Source organism: Polypterus senegalus, chromosome 1 (assembly GCF_016835505.1).
Source record: "Polypterus senegalus isolate Bchr_013 chromosome 1, ASM1683550v1, whole genome shotgun sequence".
NCBI classification, from domain to species: Eukaryota; Metazoa; Chordata; class Cladistia; order Polypteriformes; family Polypteridae; genus Polypterus; species Polypterus senegalus.
In genome coordinates, this window is record NC_053154.1 from 27587066 (window position 1) to 27603585 (window position 16520).

General features: G+C 38.5%; 1 protein-coding gene across 1 annotated transcript in view; it reads right to left on the reverse strand.

Annotated features, from left to right (window-relative positions):
* The window catches only part of si:ch211-63p21.1, a 74027-nt gene that overhangs the window by 45138 nt on the left and 12369 nt on the right, over window positions 1–16520 (reverse strand). Inside the window, exon 2 of the mRNA XM_039745145.1 lies at window positions 1401–1553. Coding sequence (XP_039601079.1) covers window positions 1401–1553 — 153 coding nt within the window. The remainder of the gene's footprint in view (window positions 1–1400; window positions 1554–16520) is intronic.

Below are 16520 nucleotides of genomic sequence, written 5' to 3' on the forward strand. Positions count from 1 at the left end.
TACACTGGTTACCTGTGTCATTCAGGATTGACTTTAAAATTCTGCTTATGGTTTATAAAGCCTTAAATAATCTCGCCCCATCGTATATATCGGAATGTCTGACACCTTATATTCCAAATCGTAACCTCAGATCCTCAAATGAGTGTCTCCTTAGAATTCCAAGTGCAAAACTTAAAAGAAGTGGTGAGGCGGCCTTCTGCTGCTATGCACCTAAAATCTAGAATAGCCTGCCAATAGGAATTCGCCAGGCTGATACAGTGGAGCACTTTAAAACACTGCTGAAAACATATTACTTTAACATGGCCTTTCTATAACTTCAATTTAACTTAATTTAACTTAATCCTGATACTCTATATGTTCAATTTCCTCATAATAACTATTCATAGTGGCGCTAAAATCCGTACTGACCCCTACTCTCTTTTCTGTTTCTTTTTCCGGTTTCTTTGTGGTGGTAGCCTGCGCCACCACCACCTACTCAAAGCTTCAGAATCCTATGTGACCATCTTCATCAAGCCCTTCCGTGAGAACCCTAAATACAAAGTGGACTGTTTCATTTATATTAGGTAGAATGCCCAGAGGGGACTGGGCGGTCTCATGGTCTGGAATCCCTACAGATTTTATTTTTTCTCCAGCCGTCTGGAGTTTTTTTGTTTTTTCTGTCCCCCCTGGCCATCGGACCTTACTCTTATTCGATGTTAATTAATGTTGATTTATTTTGTTTTCTTATTGTGTCTTTTATTTTTCTATTCTTTATTATGTAAAGCACTTTGAGCTACTGTTTGTATGAAAATATGCTATATAAATAAATGTTGTTGTTGTAGTATCGCCAATGCACCTAACCTGCGTGTCTCTGGAGTGTGGGAGGAACCCCACGCAGACCCGGAAAGCGAACCCAGGTCTCCCTATTGCGAGGCAACGGCGCTACCACTGCACCACCATGCCACCCCTCTTCAGGAATAAGTAGGTTAGAAAATGACTGACCTCTCTACGAAGGAACCCAGCAACCAAGGTCACCCATTAATAAAAATTTTGTTGGGGAAATTTCAAAATGTTATATTAAAGAATGTTTTTTTTTTTTTAAATCATACTACATACAAATGTACTGATTAATTGTTCAAATATCTGCTGCCATGATGTGCTGATTAATTTGAAATACAGATACAGATACATTTTATGTCTTGATGTTTCCTTCATTATTGTTGCATTCAGTATTTTTGAGGAATAATAATCCACCCAATTCACAAGCAGTATCAATAAAAAGTACAAATTGGCTTCATATTACAGAAATTGTTATAAACACTTGTGAATTAACCAGACTCACTGGGTTTCTACGATTATGAACAAACTTAAATGCTTCCCATCCATTAGCATCGTTTTCCTTATTTACATTTTATACTCACAAAGTCTGGACTGTAGTGCATTTGTAGGTAATCCTTCACCGCATCTTGACAGTGATTCTGGTTTATTTCTGGCTTCCAAACCTCCTCTTCTAGTTCTCTCCTGTCCTGCAGCACCATGTACTCCATTTCGCCATCCAGCACAGTGCCCTCCACCTACAATACAACACATTACACGGAAGTCAGGTGTTTGTCTCTCTTGATTAATACTCCCACCGCAGAATAGAAATAAAATGACATACCTGTATGCAATTAGTAAGACTATGGAAGGAATCAGGGAAAATAAATTGTCTCTTGCTTGATTAGTCATGGGGAGGAAATCCTGTTTTTGTTCCTGTTAGTGTGCTTTGCTCTTTGTTACATTTAGCGGTAATTGATACCAGCTAAGTACAAATGTTATGGTTTAATGCACATTTACTCAATTGAAGGTTAAAATGTTACTGTCACTTTACATCTGTACAAGACATATTTCCACCATCTCATATTTATATCATATTTAATATATGGAATATCCTCAGTATTAGGACTGGGTTTTTATGTATTGTGACTTGTTTGCTGTGGACTTCCTGTTAAGGCAACTCCTTTTTACTCTTTTGAGTCTTTTCTTGCATTTTTCCTATTATTCAGTCAAACCCTCCTGTATGTTTCTTCAAGCCAAAGGTTTTTTACTGTTTATTTTCCAATGGAAGTCATTCTAGACATTGTAGATTAGTCAAAGGCATTTTTGAACTTCAAAGTCAGTTTCCCTACTTCTCGGCCTGGTAGGCCACAGCCTCAGGAAGTATTGCGGGATCTGGCTCCATTAGGGTGAGGTTAGTTGGGATAGAGCAGTACAGATTCTGGCCTGCTCTGGTGCCCTTTTTCATGATCAACTTTTTATTGATTCAAAGACTTTAACACACACATAAAGAAGGACAAATGAAAAATGGAAAAAGTGTATACAACCAATGGCTCCCAGTACCCTCACATAATTGCTCCCCCTGCCCCGGAATATCCCTACTCTCAGAAACTAGCAGCAGAGTAAAAATATATAGATAAGAGGAAGAAAATAATTAGGTAACAACAGCATCAGGCACACCTCCAAATAAACCTAAGTGTGTTATATCTGTAATGTTACTGGCCATCAGATTTTTAAAAACTGAGATAGACCAGCTCTCAATGGATTCTTAAGGATGCTCCAATAATCCAAGAGTTTGACAGTTCCAAAAAATAGTGATGAGTGAACCCAATGGAGTTCTTTTCACCGTAATTTTGGATAAATCATGGAAATGGTCAGGAATTTCACTGAACTCACTGAATTAGTGGAATTAGGTGCAGTGGTCTTTTAAGTGTTTCAGTTATTGTGGCCAAAAATGTGACTTGAGCTATGAGGCAGCAGTGCTAACCACTGCACAACTGCGACTAAAATACCAAAGGACACAGATAGAAAGAATACCACAAACAAAATTACAACAGACTGAAACTAGCAATAAGTAAATTAAATACAGATCATTGCACTCACAGATTTCCAATCTTGTGGCACACAATCTTTGGTTATTACTATTTTTTCACAGGGTCTACTGTGTTTTATGACAAGGAGAGGGTCAATTTAAGACTTGTTTTGATATAGTAGCTTGGCAAATGCTAATTAGCTATGCAGTTGTAAACTGCCAGTGCAAAGGGATCTGTGTTATATATCAGAATGGCAATACTCATTATGGTCAGTGAATGTACCCTTCAAATGAAAATACTGCAAGAAAATAAAGCATGCAGGATGGAAATCCGGCTTGGCAACAGTCTTACAGTAGGCATGTGTGAAAGTTGAATGGCTGAAACAGCTCTGTGATGTCATGCTGGCCTCCCAAAGCATCATGGGCCACTGGGGAAAAAAATGTTCATCTAAGCCAGCTGTAAGGCAGACTTCCAGAAAAATATTTGGTGAACAAGGTAACCGGTGAAAACAGCAAATTCACTGTGAAAAAAGCTTTGGCAAGTTCCACCAAACAACATTACAAATGAATTAGATTAACCAAAGAAGATAGCCAACTGTGAAAAGAAAAAAGTTTGGGAGAGTTCCAACAAGAGATAAGAAGTAATTTAGCTGCTATAGTGCCAAGACAGAGCAGTTCACACTAGTGAGAAATGACAGAAATCTTTGACAGGTCCAACAGAAGTAGAGTTTGAGAAATAGAAACGATGTTTACAGACAGAAAGGAAGAGAATAATTAGCATATATATAACCAGAAAGATAGAATGGGAGGGCAAAGACAAAAGATATGGAGGAAGTTGTCTGGTAAACAAGGGAACATAAATGATAAAGTGAATTTAAAAGAAAACCCCATAAGAAGATGTTAACAAGGTATAGGGGTAAAGACTGTGAATTATTTTGAGTTGGGTGAATTGGAAGTTACAGTTTCTGGAAGAAAATCTCACATTCTTATATCCATTTTGCTAGCAGAGAAGACTGGAGCAAGATCACAGGACCATTACAAAATTAAAGAAAGAGTTTTGTAGGTAGATTTACAAAGTGAAGAATAAAGAGTGGAGAGAGGCCTCTTTAAGGGAGCAGAGGAGCAAAACAAAGAAAAATAAACGTGGTCAGATAAAGAGATGCCTCATGCCCTAAACACTGAATGGAGTTGCAAATACAAGAAAAAGTATAAACTAAGAAGATGAAAACAAGACTGGAGAGACTGGAATGCCAAAAGGCCCAAAACTGTCAAACAGATTGCCCAGAAGGCTGACTCCCTGGTGTTGCCAGTGAGGAAATTTCATGCCTTGTCACCAATTGACAGAGCAGGGCTGCGAAAGATGGGAGTACGGGTATGCCATTTTATTCCAGGGGCTAAGAGTTTCTCAGCACAATTCCATAAATTAATTGTATAAGACAGCACTGGCCCTAAAGACTTACAGTTAAATTAGATTGCATAAGGAGTCATGCAGATGGAAAAGAGTAAAGACACGACCAGAGCTGTATGTTCTTTTGCCATTCTGTAATAATTTACAAAGCAATTATTTTACTTCGTACAGGCATTTAGTCGTGCTACAAGTCCCTGTCTTACACCCCAGAACACGAGGCTGAGTCTCAATACTTTAGCAAAACATATTCAGCTTGAAACAGGAACAGCACGGTTATTTATTGTAGCATGATTTGCCACTCTCCTATACACAGACACAGAAGTCAGGCAGGGTCGGGGCCAGGTGAATGGCCAAGTAATCCTGTTCCCTGCATTTACAATGTTCCTTGCATAACCCATCGAAATCTTTTCTGTTTACTTCGGTGAAGAGCCATAGCAGAGTTGTGAGCCTGCTGTAGCCCCAGCAACAGATAAACAGTCTTGCATAGACGCGGTGATCGCACTTCGGGACGCTCTTCGTCATGTTGTCCAGTTAGGGAAGGTCCCAAGAGAGTTTACAAACCTCACATTTTCTTGAATGACTGCAGCATTAATAGGAATGTTTCTTGAATGAGCATCACTGAACCACATAAAAACAGCAGTTTGGATACATTTGCAACCCAAGATTTTTCTTCTTTTTTTTTGCTCGGTCTTTAAAGAAAGTTGACAGTGTCAATGGCGAAATTCCGAATTCACTGGCAATGTCTTTTTTCATTTTGCTGCAATCGAGAGCTGCAAAAATGTTACTTTGTTTTCTAATATGAACTGTTATCGTTTTTTGTGTCTGCCATTTCTATAGGAGGGTGACAATGAGTTAAATTCCAATGGATGTTTTTCAAATGTTGACAAGAGATAAGCAAAAGGTATCACTGAACACCACCTAAAACAAAAACAGCAAAAAATAGTACGAGGAAAGTTCAAAGAAAGAAAAATCTTTTTATAATGTTTCTGTTTGGGGATCTTTGTGCACAACTGAGCTGCCACCACACAACAAACTGCTCTGTGAATGATTCATTCAGGCATTTCAAGGTCTTTTAGGTACTTCATTGTAATGAAACTATTGTTGAATGTACAGGGTGGGCCATTTATATGGATACACCTTAATAAAATGGGAATGGTTGGTGATATTAACTTCCTGTTTGTGGCACATTAGTATATGTGAGGGGTAAAACTTTTCAAGATGGGTGGTGACCATGGTGGCCATTTTGAAGTCGGCCGTTTTGGATCCAACTTTTGTTTTTTCAATAGGAAGAGAGTCATGTGACACATCAAACTTATTGGGAATTTCACAAGAAAAACAATGGTGTGCTTGGTTTTAACGTAACTTTATTCTTTCATGAGTTATTTACAAGTTTCTGACCACTTATAAAATGTGTTCAATGTGCTGCCCATTGTGTTGGATTGTCAATGCAACCCTCTTCTCCCACTCTTCACACACTGATAGCAACATTGCAGGAGAAATGCTAGCACAGGCTTCCAGTATCCGTAGTTTCAGGTGCTGCACATCTCGTATCTTCACATCATAGACAATTGCCTTCAGATGACCCAAAGATAAAAGTCTAAGGGGGTCAGATCGGGAGACCTTGGAGGCCATTCAACTGGCCCACGACGACCAATCCACTTTCCAGGAAACTGTTCATCTAGGAATGCTCGGACCTGACACCCATAATGTGGTGGTGCACCATCTTGCTGGAAAAACTCAGGGAACGTGCCAGCTTCAGTGCATAAAAAGGGAAACACATCATCATGTAGCAATTTCGCATATCCAGTGGCCTTGAGGTTTCCATTGATGAAGAATGGCCCCACTATCTTTGTACCCCATATACCACACCATACCATCAATTTTTTTGTTCCAACAGTCTTGGAGGGATCTGTCCAATGTGGGTTAGTGTCATACCAATAGCGGTGGTTTTGTTTGTTAATTTCACCTCTCGCATAAAAGTTTTCCTCATCACTGAACAAAATCTTCTGCGTAAACTGAGGGTCCTGTTCCAATTTTTGTTTTTCCCATTCTGCAAATTCAGTGCGCCAATCTGGTTCATCCTCGTTGAGATGCTGCAGTAGCTGGAGTTTGTAAGGGTGCCATTTGTGAGTAGCTAATATCCGCCGAAGGGATGTTCGACTAATGCCACTCTCCAGTGACATGCGGCGAGTGCTACGCTGTGGGCTCTTGCCGAATGAAGCTAGGACAGCCACTGATGTTTCTTCATTAGTGACAGTTTTCATGCGTCCACATTTTGGCAAATCCAACACTGAACCAGTTTCACGAAACTTAGCAAGCAGTTTGCTGACTGTAGCATGGGAGATGGGTGGTCCCGTAGGGTGTCTTGCATTGAAATCTGCTGCAATGACCCGGTTACTGCGTTCACCAGACATCAACACAATTTCTTTCCGCTCCTCACGTGTTAACCTCTGCGACATATCAATGGCTGTAAACAAAGAGAAACTTGTAAATAACTCATGAAAGAATAAAGTTACGTTAAAACCAAGCACACCATTGTTTTTCTTGTGAAATTCCCAATAAGTTTGATGTGTCACATGACCCTCTTCCTATTGAAAAAACAAAAGTTGGATCCAAAATGGCCGACTTCAAAATGGCCACCATGGTCACCACCCATCTTGAAAAGTTTTCCCCCTCACATATACTAATGTGCCACAAACAGGAAGTTAATATCACCAACCATTCCCATTTTATTAAGCTGTATCCATATAAATGGCCCACCCTGTACTTCGTAGTAATGAGATTTCTATAGACTCGTGTCATATGGGGAAACTGTCGGGACCATAAAAATACTTCGTTGTAATGAAAATTTTGTTGTAAATTTGTTGTAACAGAATTTTACCTGTATTTATATCATACATAATGAGGTATCTTGAGAACTCCTTTCATCAAATAGGAATGTGTAGCCAAACCAGCCAAATGATGACTCAAATGTATTATAATTCATATTACTGAGTCGTTACACATTCAATGATGTTACAAACATATTAAACGTTAAAACTGATGAATATGATATTCTGACTATAGTTCCCTATTTATAGTTCCAAATACAAATGCGCTGTAGAACTTTTTTGTTCATTCATTGTTTTTTATAGACTGTCTGTTGTCACTTCTCGGGGAAACTAGCCGCCGGCTCAGAAATAGCTCAGCCAACCTTCATTCTATCATACCTACTGTACTGGAAGCCATTAACCAACCGATGAGGTGTTACATTCAATTTTCATATGGTGAGGTTGTACATACTGTACATAAAACTTTGTCCAAAACAAAAAAGCTTATTTTATCATTGTCCAGTCCTGCTAATATAATGTTGTTTATGCTATAAAGCATTGATTGATTCAATGAAATGCAACAATGAAAATCATTCAGTGATTGTTTTGTTGTTTTTTTCATGAAACAAATCTGCAGAAGGTTTGTCTAATATAGTATAAAAGTACAATTTGTATTTTTCATTGCAGTAATCCTTCACAAGTCTGTTTATTGACTGTTATGTGTGATAAGTGTAAAATGTGTGGGAATGTGAGAACATTAGAGGGATCACAAAGAGTTCCTTCAGAATCTCCGCCATGTTGTATAGATCACATGTAATAAGATAATGACCTATTTTATAATTTGCCTTTTCATGTTGAACACTTCAAAAGCTTACACATCACAGTTATTCACCATGTATTATTTATAGCTAGTGCACTGGCAGATTAAAAGGATATTCCACCCAAAAATATATTTTTATATGTTATTTACCGTATGTAGTTTATAGTGATGACCAACACAGATGAAACACGTTCACATTGGAGCAAGCTTTTAGACAGAAGACAGGACTTTTGACCAGTGAATGAAGAGAAGAGGTGGGCAACATATATAAAAATATCTTGTGGGTGGAGTATTCCTTTAATAGACTTGCTCAGGGTCATACAATAGATTAAACATGAGAATTAATCTGGCAACTTTCATATTTTAAATGCTTTGCCACTGGACTATGTTGCCTAACACCATCTTTTCCATTTGACTCAACAACACTACACTGCTGTACACTATAAATTGTGTGGACTATGCAGACATTTACACTTCTGGAGAGCCCATATAAGGTGTCAGACACTTGTAAGAAGGGGGTATACTGAGGGCACAACTGAAAGAGGGCACTCTTGCTGACTCTTTCTCCCTTTTCATTTGTAGACATTCTGAAGAACCACCAGAAGAGCACTGGAGTCACTTCCTATTCAAGCCAATCCTCCTCTAACTCCACCAGTATGTAAAGACAAGACAATTTCGGAAGTTGCAGTTCAGCTCTTTGATTCTTTTGACTTTCCATCTATTAAACAGAGATGGTTGTCTAGGCTCCCCAAACATTTACCTTGTTCTACCATCATTTTACAAAATTTAGGATGCTGAGCTGTCAAGTGTGGTCCACCACTGAATGTGTGGTTTTCTGCCTACTGCATAAACCAGATATGCTCATTTGAAGCATCATTAGCATATGAATAGCAGATCTGGGATGAAAAGTGATATAAAACCAGAAAATCGCACCTCAAACAGTTTAGACCATACTAGCTCACCAATCCCTATTGTCCTGATATTTCTCAAAATATTACTGAGTTGAGATCTGATTGTCCACAAAGTACTACTAGCTGCAACACTGTTTGATAACCTACTCCATGTATGACATATTTAATGTTTTTATGTAAATAAATAGTTCCTATCACATATGTGAAATTTACTGTTATCCAGCTTCCATGCGCCATGTTCTTGCCAAATAACTTATTTTAAAGTAACAGTTGGAATGTACCCTCCTGCCTACTGCATTAATTCTGAACTCTGCCAACTAATAATCTTTTAATCTGAAAATATTTATCTTCTTCAATGTTTACTCATAGTAAAGCAATGTCTGTCTAGTTGATCTTCTCTAGACATTCTCAAACACTTTTTTAACTTGTGTAACATGGAGTCTACAACTGGACACAATACTCCAGATGTACGTACGTAGTACTTAGTATGGGTCATTGTCAGCATCCTAATCAATCTAAAGAAGCTTGGGAGGATCTGCCAAGAAGAACTGGATTAACTGCCCACATCCAGGGGTGCAAAGCTTGATTTACACAAGAGACTTGCACAAGAAGACTCAAAGCTGTAATTGCTGGCAAAGGTGCTTCACCAAAATACTGAATTAAGGGTCTATGTACTTATATGAATGAGATATTAGTTTTTGATTTTGGTTAAATTTGCTAACTTTTCTGAAAATGTTTTCACTTTGTCATTATAGGATATTGAGTGTTGATTGTTAGGTAAAAATTGAAAATTTAACCATTCAAAATGAAACCCACAATACAATAAATTGGACAGAAAGTAAAGGGGTCAGAATACTTTCTAAATCCACTGGAAAATGTGTTAGTTACTGCACATACTTTACTACATTGTTGTAATTCAATAGAATCATATATCCATTTTTAACCAGACATAAGGTAACCTACGTCTCAAGAAATGCTGAAAAACTGAAAATTCATTTTAACCAATTGCTTTATTAAAATGTAAATGCACACAAATGAGCCTTTTACCTATATTGCTTACCCTTATGCTACTTTGTACTTAAGCATTTGAATTCTTTTCATAAGTAATACTGTTAATTTAATAATTCTATCTCATCTATCTATTGTACCCACTGTCTTCAGTTTAGGGTCATGGATGTCATTGCCTACCACAGGACTGCAGGGCACCAGGCAGCAACCACAGTTTAAAATAAGGCCAGTCCATCACAATATAATACACACCTGGATACCACAAGCCTCACTCATACACATCCTCAGGTGGGGTCTATTAAGAGCAGAGAAACCAACTATCAGTATAACTGTCAGAAAAATTCAAAAATGTACTTACTCAGAAACGAACATCACAATAAGAGAGAAGTGTAATACGTATTTTTAAAACTTTACTGTATCTTTAACTCAACAATGACAACAATCAAACTACTAAGATTAGATTAAACTGTGTCAGTCAAGAGAAAGTCATCGGTACAATTTTTAATATCAATATCTGAAACCAATTATCAATATCAGAATCGCACCTCAAAAATATACACCTGGTGCAGAATTCATCATATATCTTCATCAGAAAATCATTATACAGTTATATAGCGACCACTCAATAAACAACTATAATTGCTAAGTGTAATTTATGTTATAGTTCTCACTTCTCTCTTATTGTGACGTCTATTTAGACCTGTCAGTTATTACCATATGCATGTCTTTGGAAATGTGGGAAGAAAAATGGAATACCCAGAGGCCAAATTCACAGAGACACGTGTGCAGCACATGCAGACAATGACCAGGGGCAGATTTCGAATCCAGGACACTGAATCCATGAGGCAGCAGTGCTAACTAACCTCTTTAGAAAAAGTCGTATTTTCTATTTCCTTATTCTAATTTGAGGCACATAGTGTGTTTGATTAAGCAACCAAGCCTTCCCTGTTAGTACTGTTGTTGAAGGGGCAGAAGCAAGAGAATGCATTACCACATTTTGTATATAATTTGTTGCTATTATCTTATGACAAACCGAGAATTTTTAGGAAAGGATGACAGAAATTTCAAAATAAAGCAGCTATTTAACTTAAGGAAGACAGAAATTTCAAGGTAAAGCTGTTAAACATGTCAATTATGGTGCTGGAGAGTGGCAACGTGTTGCATGTTGATTAGTATATGCAAGTAAGAATTTCAGTTGTAATGAGGATAACAATTTCAGTTTCTTCACTTTGTTAAATAATGCTCATAATATTTAATTTGTTTTTTTTTAATTTTAGGACAATTTACATAAGATGTAGCATGTAAAGTGAATAAACAGTGTGTATTTAGACAGGCACTTAGCAAAAAGGTTTAGAAAAAAGCAACAGCAAGCACTTGACAGTCAGGCAATTAGCTCACAGAATGACATTGTGCTGTCAGGAGATGGTAGGAGAAGCCACAGAAGATGCCAGGGCCAGCAAGAGAAGAAATTGTGTGCTAAGGTTGAGATCACTTTAGAAGAGGAAAAATGAGGGCCGTTAGATCTGTTCTTCTTTTAAACAGCAAATAAACAAATTGACAGGAATAACAATGATTTAACAGAGTGTTGAATTGTGGATGCACTTTTGTAAATAGACAAGAATTCTGGGAAAGATATGAAAATACTAAAATCAAGTGTTATTTTTTAGAATGTATATGTTTAAGTTCAGGTAAACTAACCCATTGTTTTCCAACTTTTTTTCTCATGACACTTCTTCCCATGTACTGTAAGTGTCTCTTGGTGACCCACCGTGACTCACTACCATTATAAACAATAGCAACTCGCCCCCATCAGCGCAAACTAACCAATGTACTTATGCTTATAATAAGATGTGAAATAGGGGCTTGAGAACTTTGCTGTTTAACTTGTATCTCATAATTAGATTAAAGTAACTTCAGGTTGACAGGTAGTAAAACCAGGGGAAATTGTCAGTTATCTAGTTTATTACTGATATCACTTACTAGAAAACAGCCATCAAGCCGTGATATAAGAGAAGTTACCTCCAGTGGCTTGACGCAGATAGTGTACACATTTTAAAGAAAGCAGATGACATATGGCTTTTGATGTCAGTGATGTTAAACACAGTGTGGGCATGACAGATAGGGCATAGGCAGTTTTGAAGATGCAATGAAATGTTATGCCATCAAAGAATGAAAGTACAGTGCACCCTACAAAATGTGCCTCAACAGAGAAGAGGAGAAAAGCTGTGCCATGGTGCATACTTTTAACGAACACCTTAGTTCGATTAGAAAGAAAGGTTGCTTTAATTTACACGGACATCCCTCCCTTGGCTATACGGACTTTGTTTTGAATCATTCAAGTTAGATATTTTCTTCTGCTTCTGACTTCAGGTATTTGATGCACGGCTTCTCTGCAAATAAACGTAAGTAATGATTGACATAAAATTTGAGTATCATCTATGAGAAAGCAACAAAAGGATATAATCTTGATTTTAGCATCAGACTAAAAGAAATGGGAGTTCAGGTGGGTGCAAAATTGGCTCAGACACAGAAAGCAGAGGGCAATGGCGTGAGGAACCTCATCAGAATTGGCTTCTGTTAAGAGTGGTGTTCCACAGGGGTCAGTGCTGAAACCCCTGTTGTTTTTAATATATGTATTAAAGATTTGGATAAGAATATAAACAACAAGCAAGCTAACTTTGCAGATGATACCAAGCTAGATGGGTTGGCAGATAATCTTGAATGCGACATTATACAGGCTTGGGGGATTTATGGCAGATCAGGTTTAATGTAAGTAAATGTAAAGTATTACATGTAGTAAATGTTAGGTTTGAATACACAATGGGAGGTCTGAAAATCAAAAGTACACCTTTATGAGACTATGATACTTGTCACTATGAACTGCCAGACTGTGTTCAGAAGCCATTTAGAAGGCTGACAGAATGTTTGTTTATATAGCACCCTGATCGGTAAAGTACAAGTTCAAGAAGGTTATGCTCAAGTTTTATAAAATGTTGGTTATATCTCATCTGGAGTACTGTGTGCAGTTTTGGTCTCCGGGATACAAACAGGACACAGCAGCACTAGAAAAACTCCAGAGAAGAGCGATTCCTGGGCTAAATGGGATGAGTAATGAGGAAAGATTAAAAGAGCTGAGCCTTTACAGTTTAAGCCAAAGAAGATTAAGAGCAGACATGATTGAGTGTTTAAAATTATAAAAAGAATTAGTGCAGTGGATTGAGACTGTTACTTTAAAATAAGAAACACAGGACAATGTTGGAAACTCATTAAGGCTACATTTCACACAAACATTAGGAGGTTCTTCATTACACAGATAATCATAGACACAGAATAAGCTACCAAGAAGTGGGCTAGACAGTATAACGTCAGGGACATTCAAAACTTGACTTGAGGTTGTTTTAGAAGAATTTAAGGGAATAGGACTGGTGAGCTTTATTGGGCTGAATGGTCTGTTCTTGTCTAGATTGTTCTAATATACTAGACAGACAGACATTATCCAAACCACTATGTCCTAACACAGGGTCACAGGGGTCTGCTGGAGCCAATCCCAGCCAACACAGGGCGCAAGGCAGGAGCAAATCCCGGGCAAGGTGCCAGCTCACTGCAGGGCACACACACACACACACCAAGCACACACTAGGGACAATTTAGGATTACCAATGCACCTAACCAGCATGTATTTGGACTATGGGAGAAAATCAGAGCACCCGGAGGAAACCCACGTAGACACGGAGAGAACATGCAAACTCCACGCAGGGAGGACCCAGGAAGCAATCCCAGGTCTCCTTATTGTGAGGAAGCAGCGCACCACTGCACCACCGTGTCTAATATACTAATTCAAAAAAAAAAAAATCTAATTAAAACTGCCTACTTTACTGATATTATCTGCCCCAAATTAGCACAATATAGTATGCTGGTGCTTATCTGAGTGGTCTGTTTTAGAGGTAGTGTTCTGGGAGAGGAAGGATATAGGTAACCTAGCAGAAAGTTCTCCTGGCCTTTGTCAGAGTACAAAGGTAGCTATCTGGGGCGAAGTGCCTTCCATGAATTCTGGCAGATGAGCAGCTCTTGGCCTTTGTTTTGGTAGTCTGAAGTGGAACCCTTTCAGGGTTAATGATTTGAGAGCTAAATGATATAGGCTTCATATCAGGAGTGAGGCCATTGCTAAGGTATTGAAACGAAGTTAGCAGGCCTCGGCCACTGTTAATATGATGCAGACCTCTCTGAGAATAAAGTGCCATCAAGGATACAGTGCAGTGCACTTTGGCTTGAGTGCACTGTGGCAGTGTCTGAGTTGAGAATGAGTGATGAGTGAATGTTAAATAGGTAAGTATTGTGGAGTGTACATGTAAATTAAGGCTCATAGTTCAGGCATTTCCACTATTAACTTGTCCACAAATATGAAAAGAAACTTAAGAGGTTAATGTGCCTTTCATAAACAATTTTTCATGAAAATACTTCCATGTCCTGTGTGCGTGTCACAATCAGAATAATAATAATAATAATAATAATAATAATAATAATAATAATAATAATAATAATAATAATAATAATAAGCATATAAAAACTTGCACTTATGCCAACCAGACCAATTTAGAGATGTCAGTTAATCTAAATATGAGAGGTCCACCAGAGTACCAGAAGTAAAACCCTTGTAGAAACAAGGAGAACATGCAAACACAAAACAAACAGAGACAAGTACCAGGGTTCAAACTACTGTGTGGCAGCAGTGCAACATATAATGACATTACTCCCACATGTGTGGGAAGACACTTCAATCTATTTTGGACCCCCACAACCTTTAACTAGATTAAGCAAGTCTGAGAATGAAATACATGCATGTGCTTCAGTTGAGATAACTGTGGTGCCCTAAACTTTAAAAATCCCAGTCTCAAATGAACACATAAAAATAAAAATTAAACTCTAAGCTGATGTTGTTTTAACTCAATAAGAACAATAACTCGTCCATAAGTAAATCAAGACACTTCGAAATCTGGACGTGTTCAAAACCAAACTGAATCTCTATTAAGCCAGCGGAGGCTGCAGTTTGACAAAGCTCTCTACAACACCTTTGCTTTGAGTAATCTCTCTCTAGTGTCTAAATATAACAATCCACTCAACAAGCACCTCTGAAGAGTTTCCATATTTAAAAAGTGCTAAACAAGCCAAATCGTGACTAATCTGTCTGTCTGGACGTCAAAACAGCACAGTGAGGTTGCCAAACAACACCAAGTGACCTGCCCGGCCAAAGCCCACAGCAGGCTCCACGTCCCAGCAGGCATCAATATTCCTTGTGACAGAAACAGCAGACACTGCATGTGCTATGCCTGGGGGATAACGAAAGGTCATTCCGAAGCCAAGCGGGATCTGCCGGAGAGGATTCTTCTGTTGTGACATTTGAAAGAGAAATTACTGCACTTAAAATAATGGCTGAAAAATACTGTGCGGACATTGAAAACACAGACTTTGATACATTGCAGTGCCCTGATAAAATTTTTCAGATAAACAGATATATGAGCATGAAAAACATTTTGAGACAGGTGAAATAGGGTTTTTCTGTCTGTTACCTATGGCACTTGAGTAAAACAAGACAAAATCATCACAAATGCTTCACCTGTCAAGACTAATTCTGTGTTTATTTTGAGTGGTTGTCATTTATTATTTCCTACCCTCCTTCTTGGGGGAATTTTCTTTTATTTTTTCCTTCTTTTCCTGGAAGGTCCAGACTGTCAGTCTTCACTGGGTTTTCAATTGGACATCCTAATTCTCTGACGTTTCCTCTCTAAGCCCATTGCACGTCAGATGGTGCTCAATAGTAGAACAAGCATCAAGGATATAACCCTGCGGCCCCTCCAGTGTATCTACCACACAATCTGTCCACCTCTCTTCCAGCAGCTAAATTCTAACATCACTCATTCCTCTTAAGCCAAAGCCATTTAGATGCTGTCTCTGCGTGCTTGCTGATATCATCCACTAGTTATTGCAAGATGGACTTCTAAACCCAAGGAACAGCAGTTTACTTCAAAGTGAGTTTTCTTGAAAACCCATGCAAATGACTTCCACTGGAAACTTCTAGGCACTCCATCCCCTCTGCTTACATATTTTTCAAGCTTAAGCTCATATGCTCCCTCAATCCTCTCCTCCCAGGACATCTTCAATTCTAGGAGGACCACCTGCTTTGTGGTGTTGGACCATAGGACGAAGTTGAGACATAGGCTTCTGCTGATAATTTCCCAGGGAAATATGAGTTGCCTCTTCAGGGTCCACCCAAATCACTTAATCAACTGCTGTAGCCAGTATTCCTGTGCTCCTTGGTTCTTTGCCTGCTTACTCTCCTGGCCTGATCAACCTTATGAAAGGAGATCATATGGATCATACCTTTCTGTTCTTTCACCTACTTTTATTCTCCAATCCCACAGCCAATTGTGCCAGCACCTGGTTGAGCCCCCACCTGAACTTTTCTTCTGACATGGTCACTTGCTAGGATGAGAGAATATGTTCCAAGATGGCACGTCTTCCACACATAGTGCGCCCTGGGTTTGTTAGCAATTTCTACCAGTGAGTGTATTTTGGGGTGGGTAAAATGTCATAGAAAAAAGTATGAACTCAATCCAATGTCCCTCCATGTTACACAGGTCTTTCCAGCATAGATATCTCCCTTGTGTACTTGTATTTTTCTGATACTTTCAATTTATGATACTTCCCAATCTTGGTTGGGGGACTTTGCACTAACTGG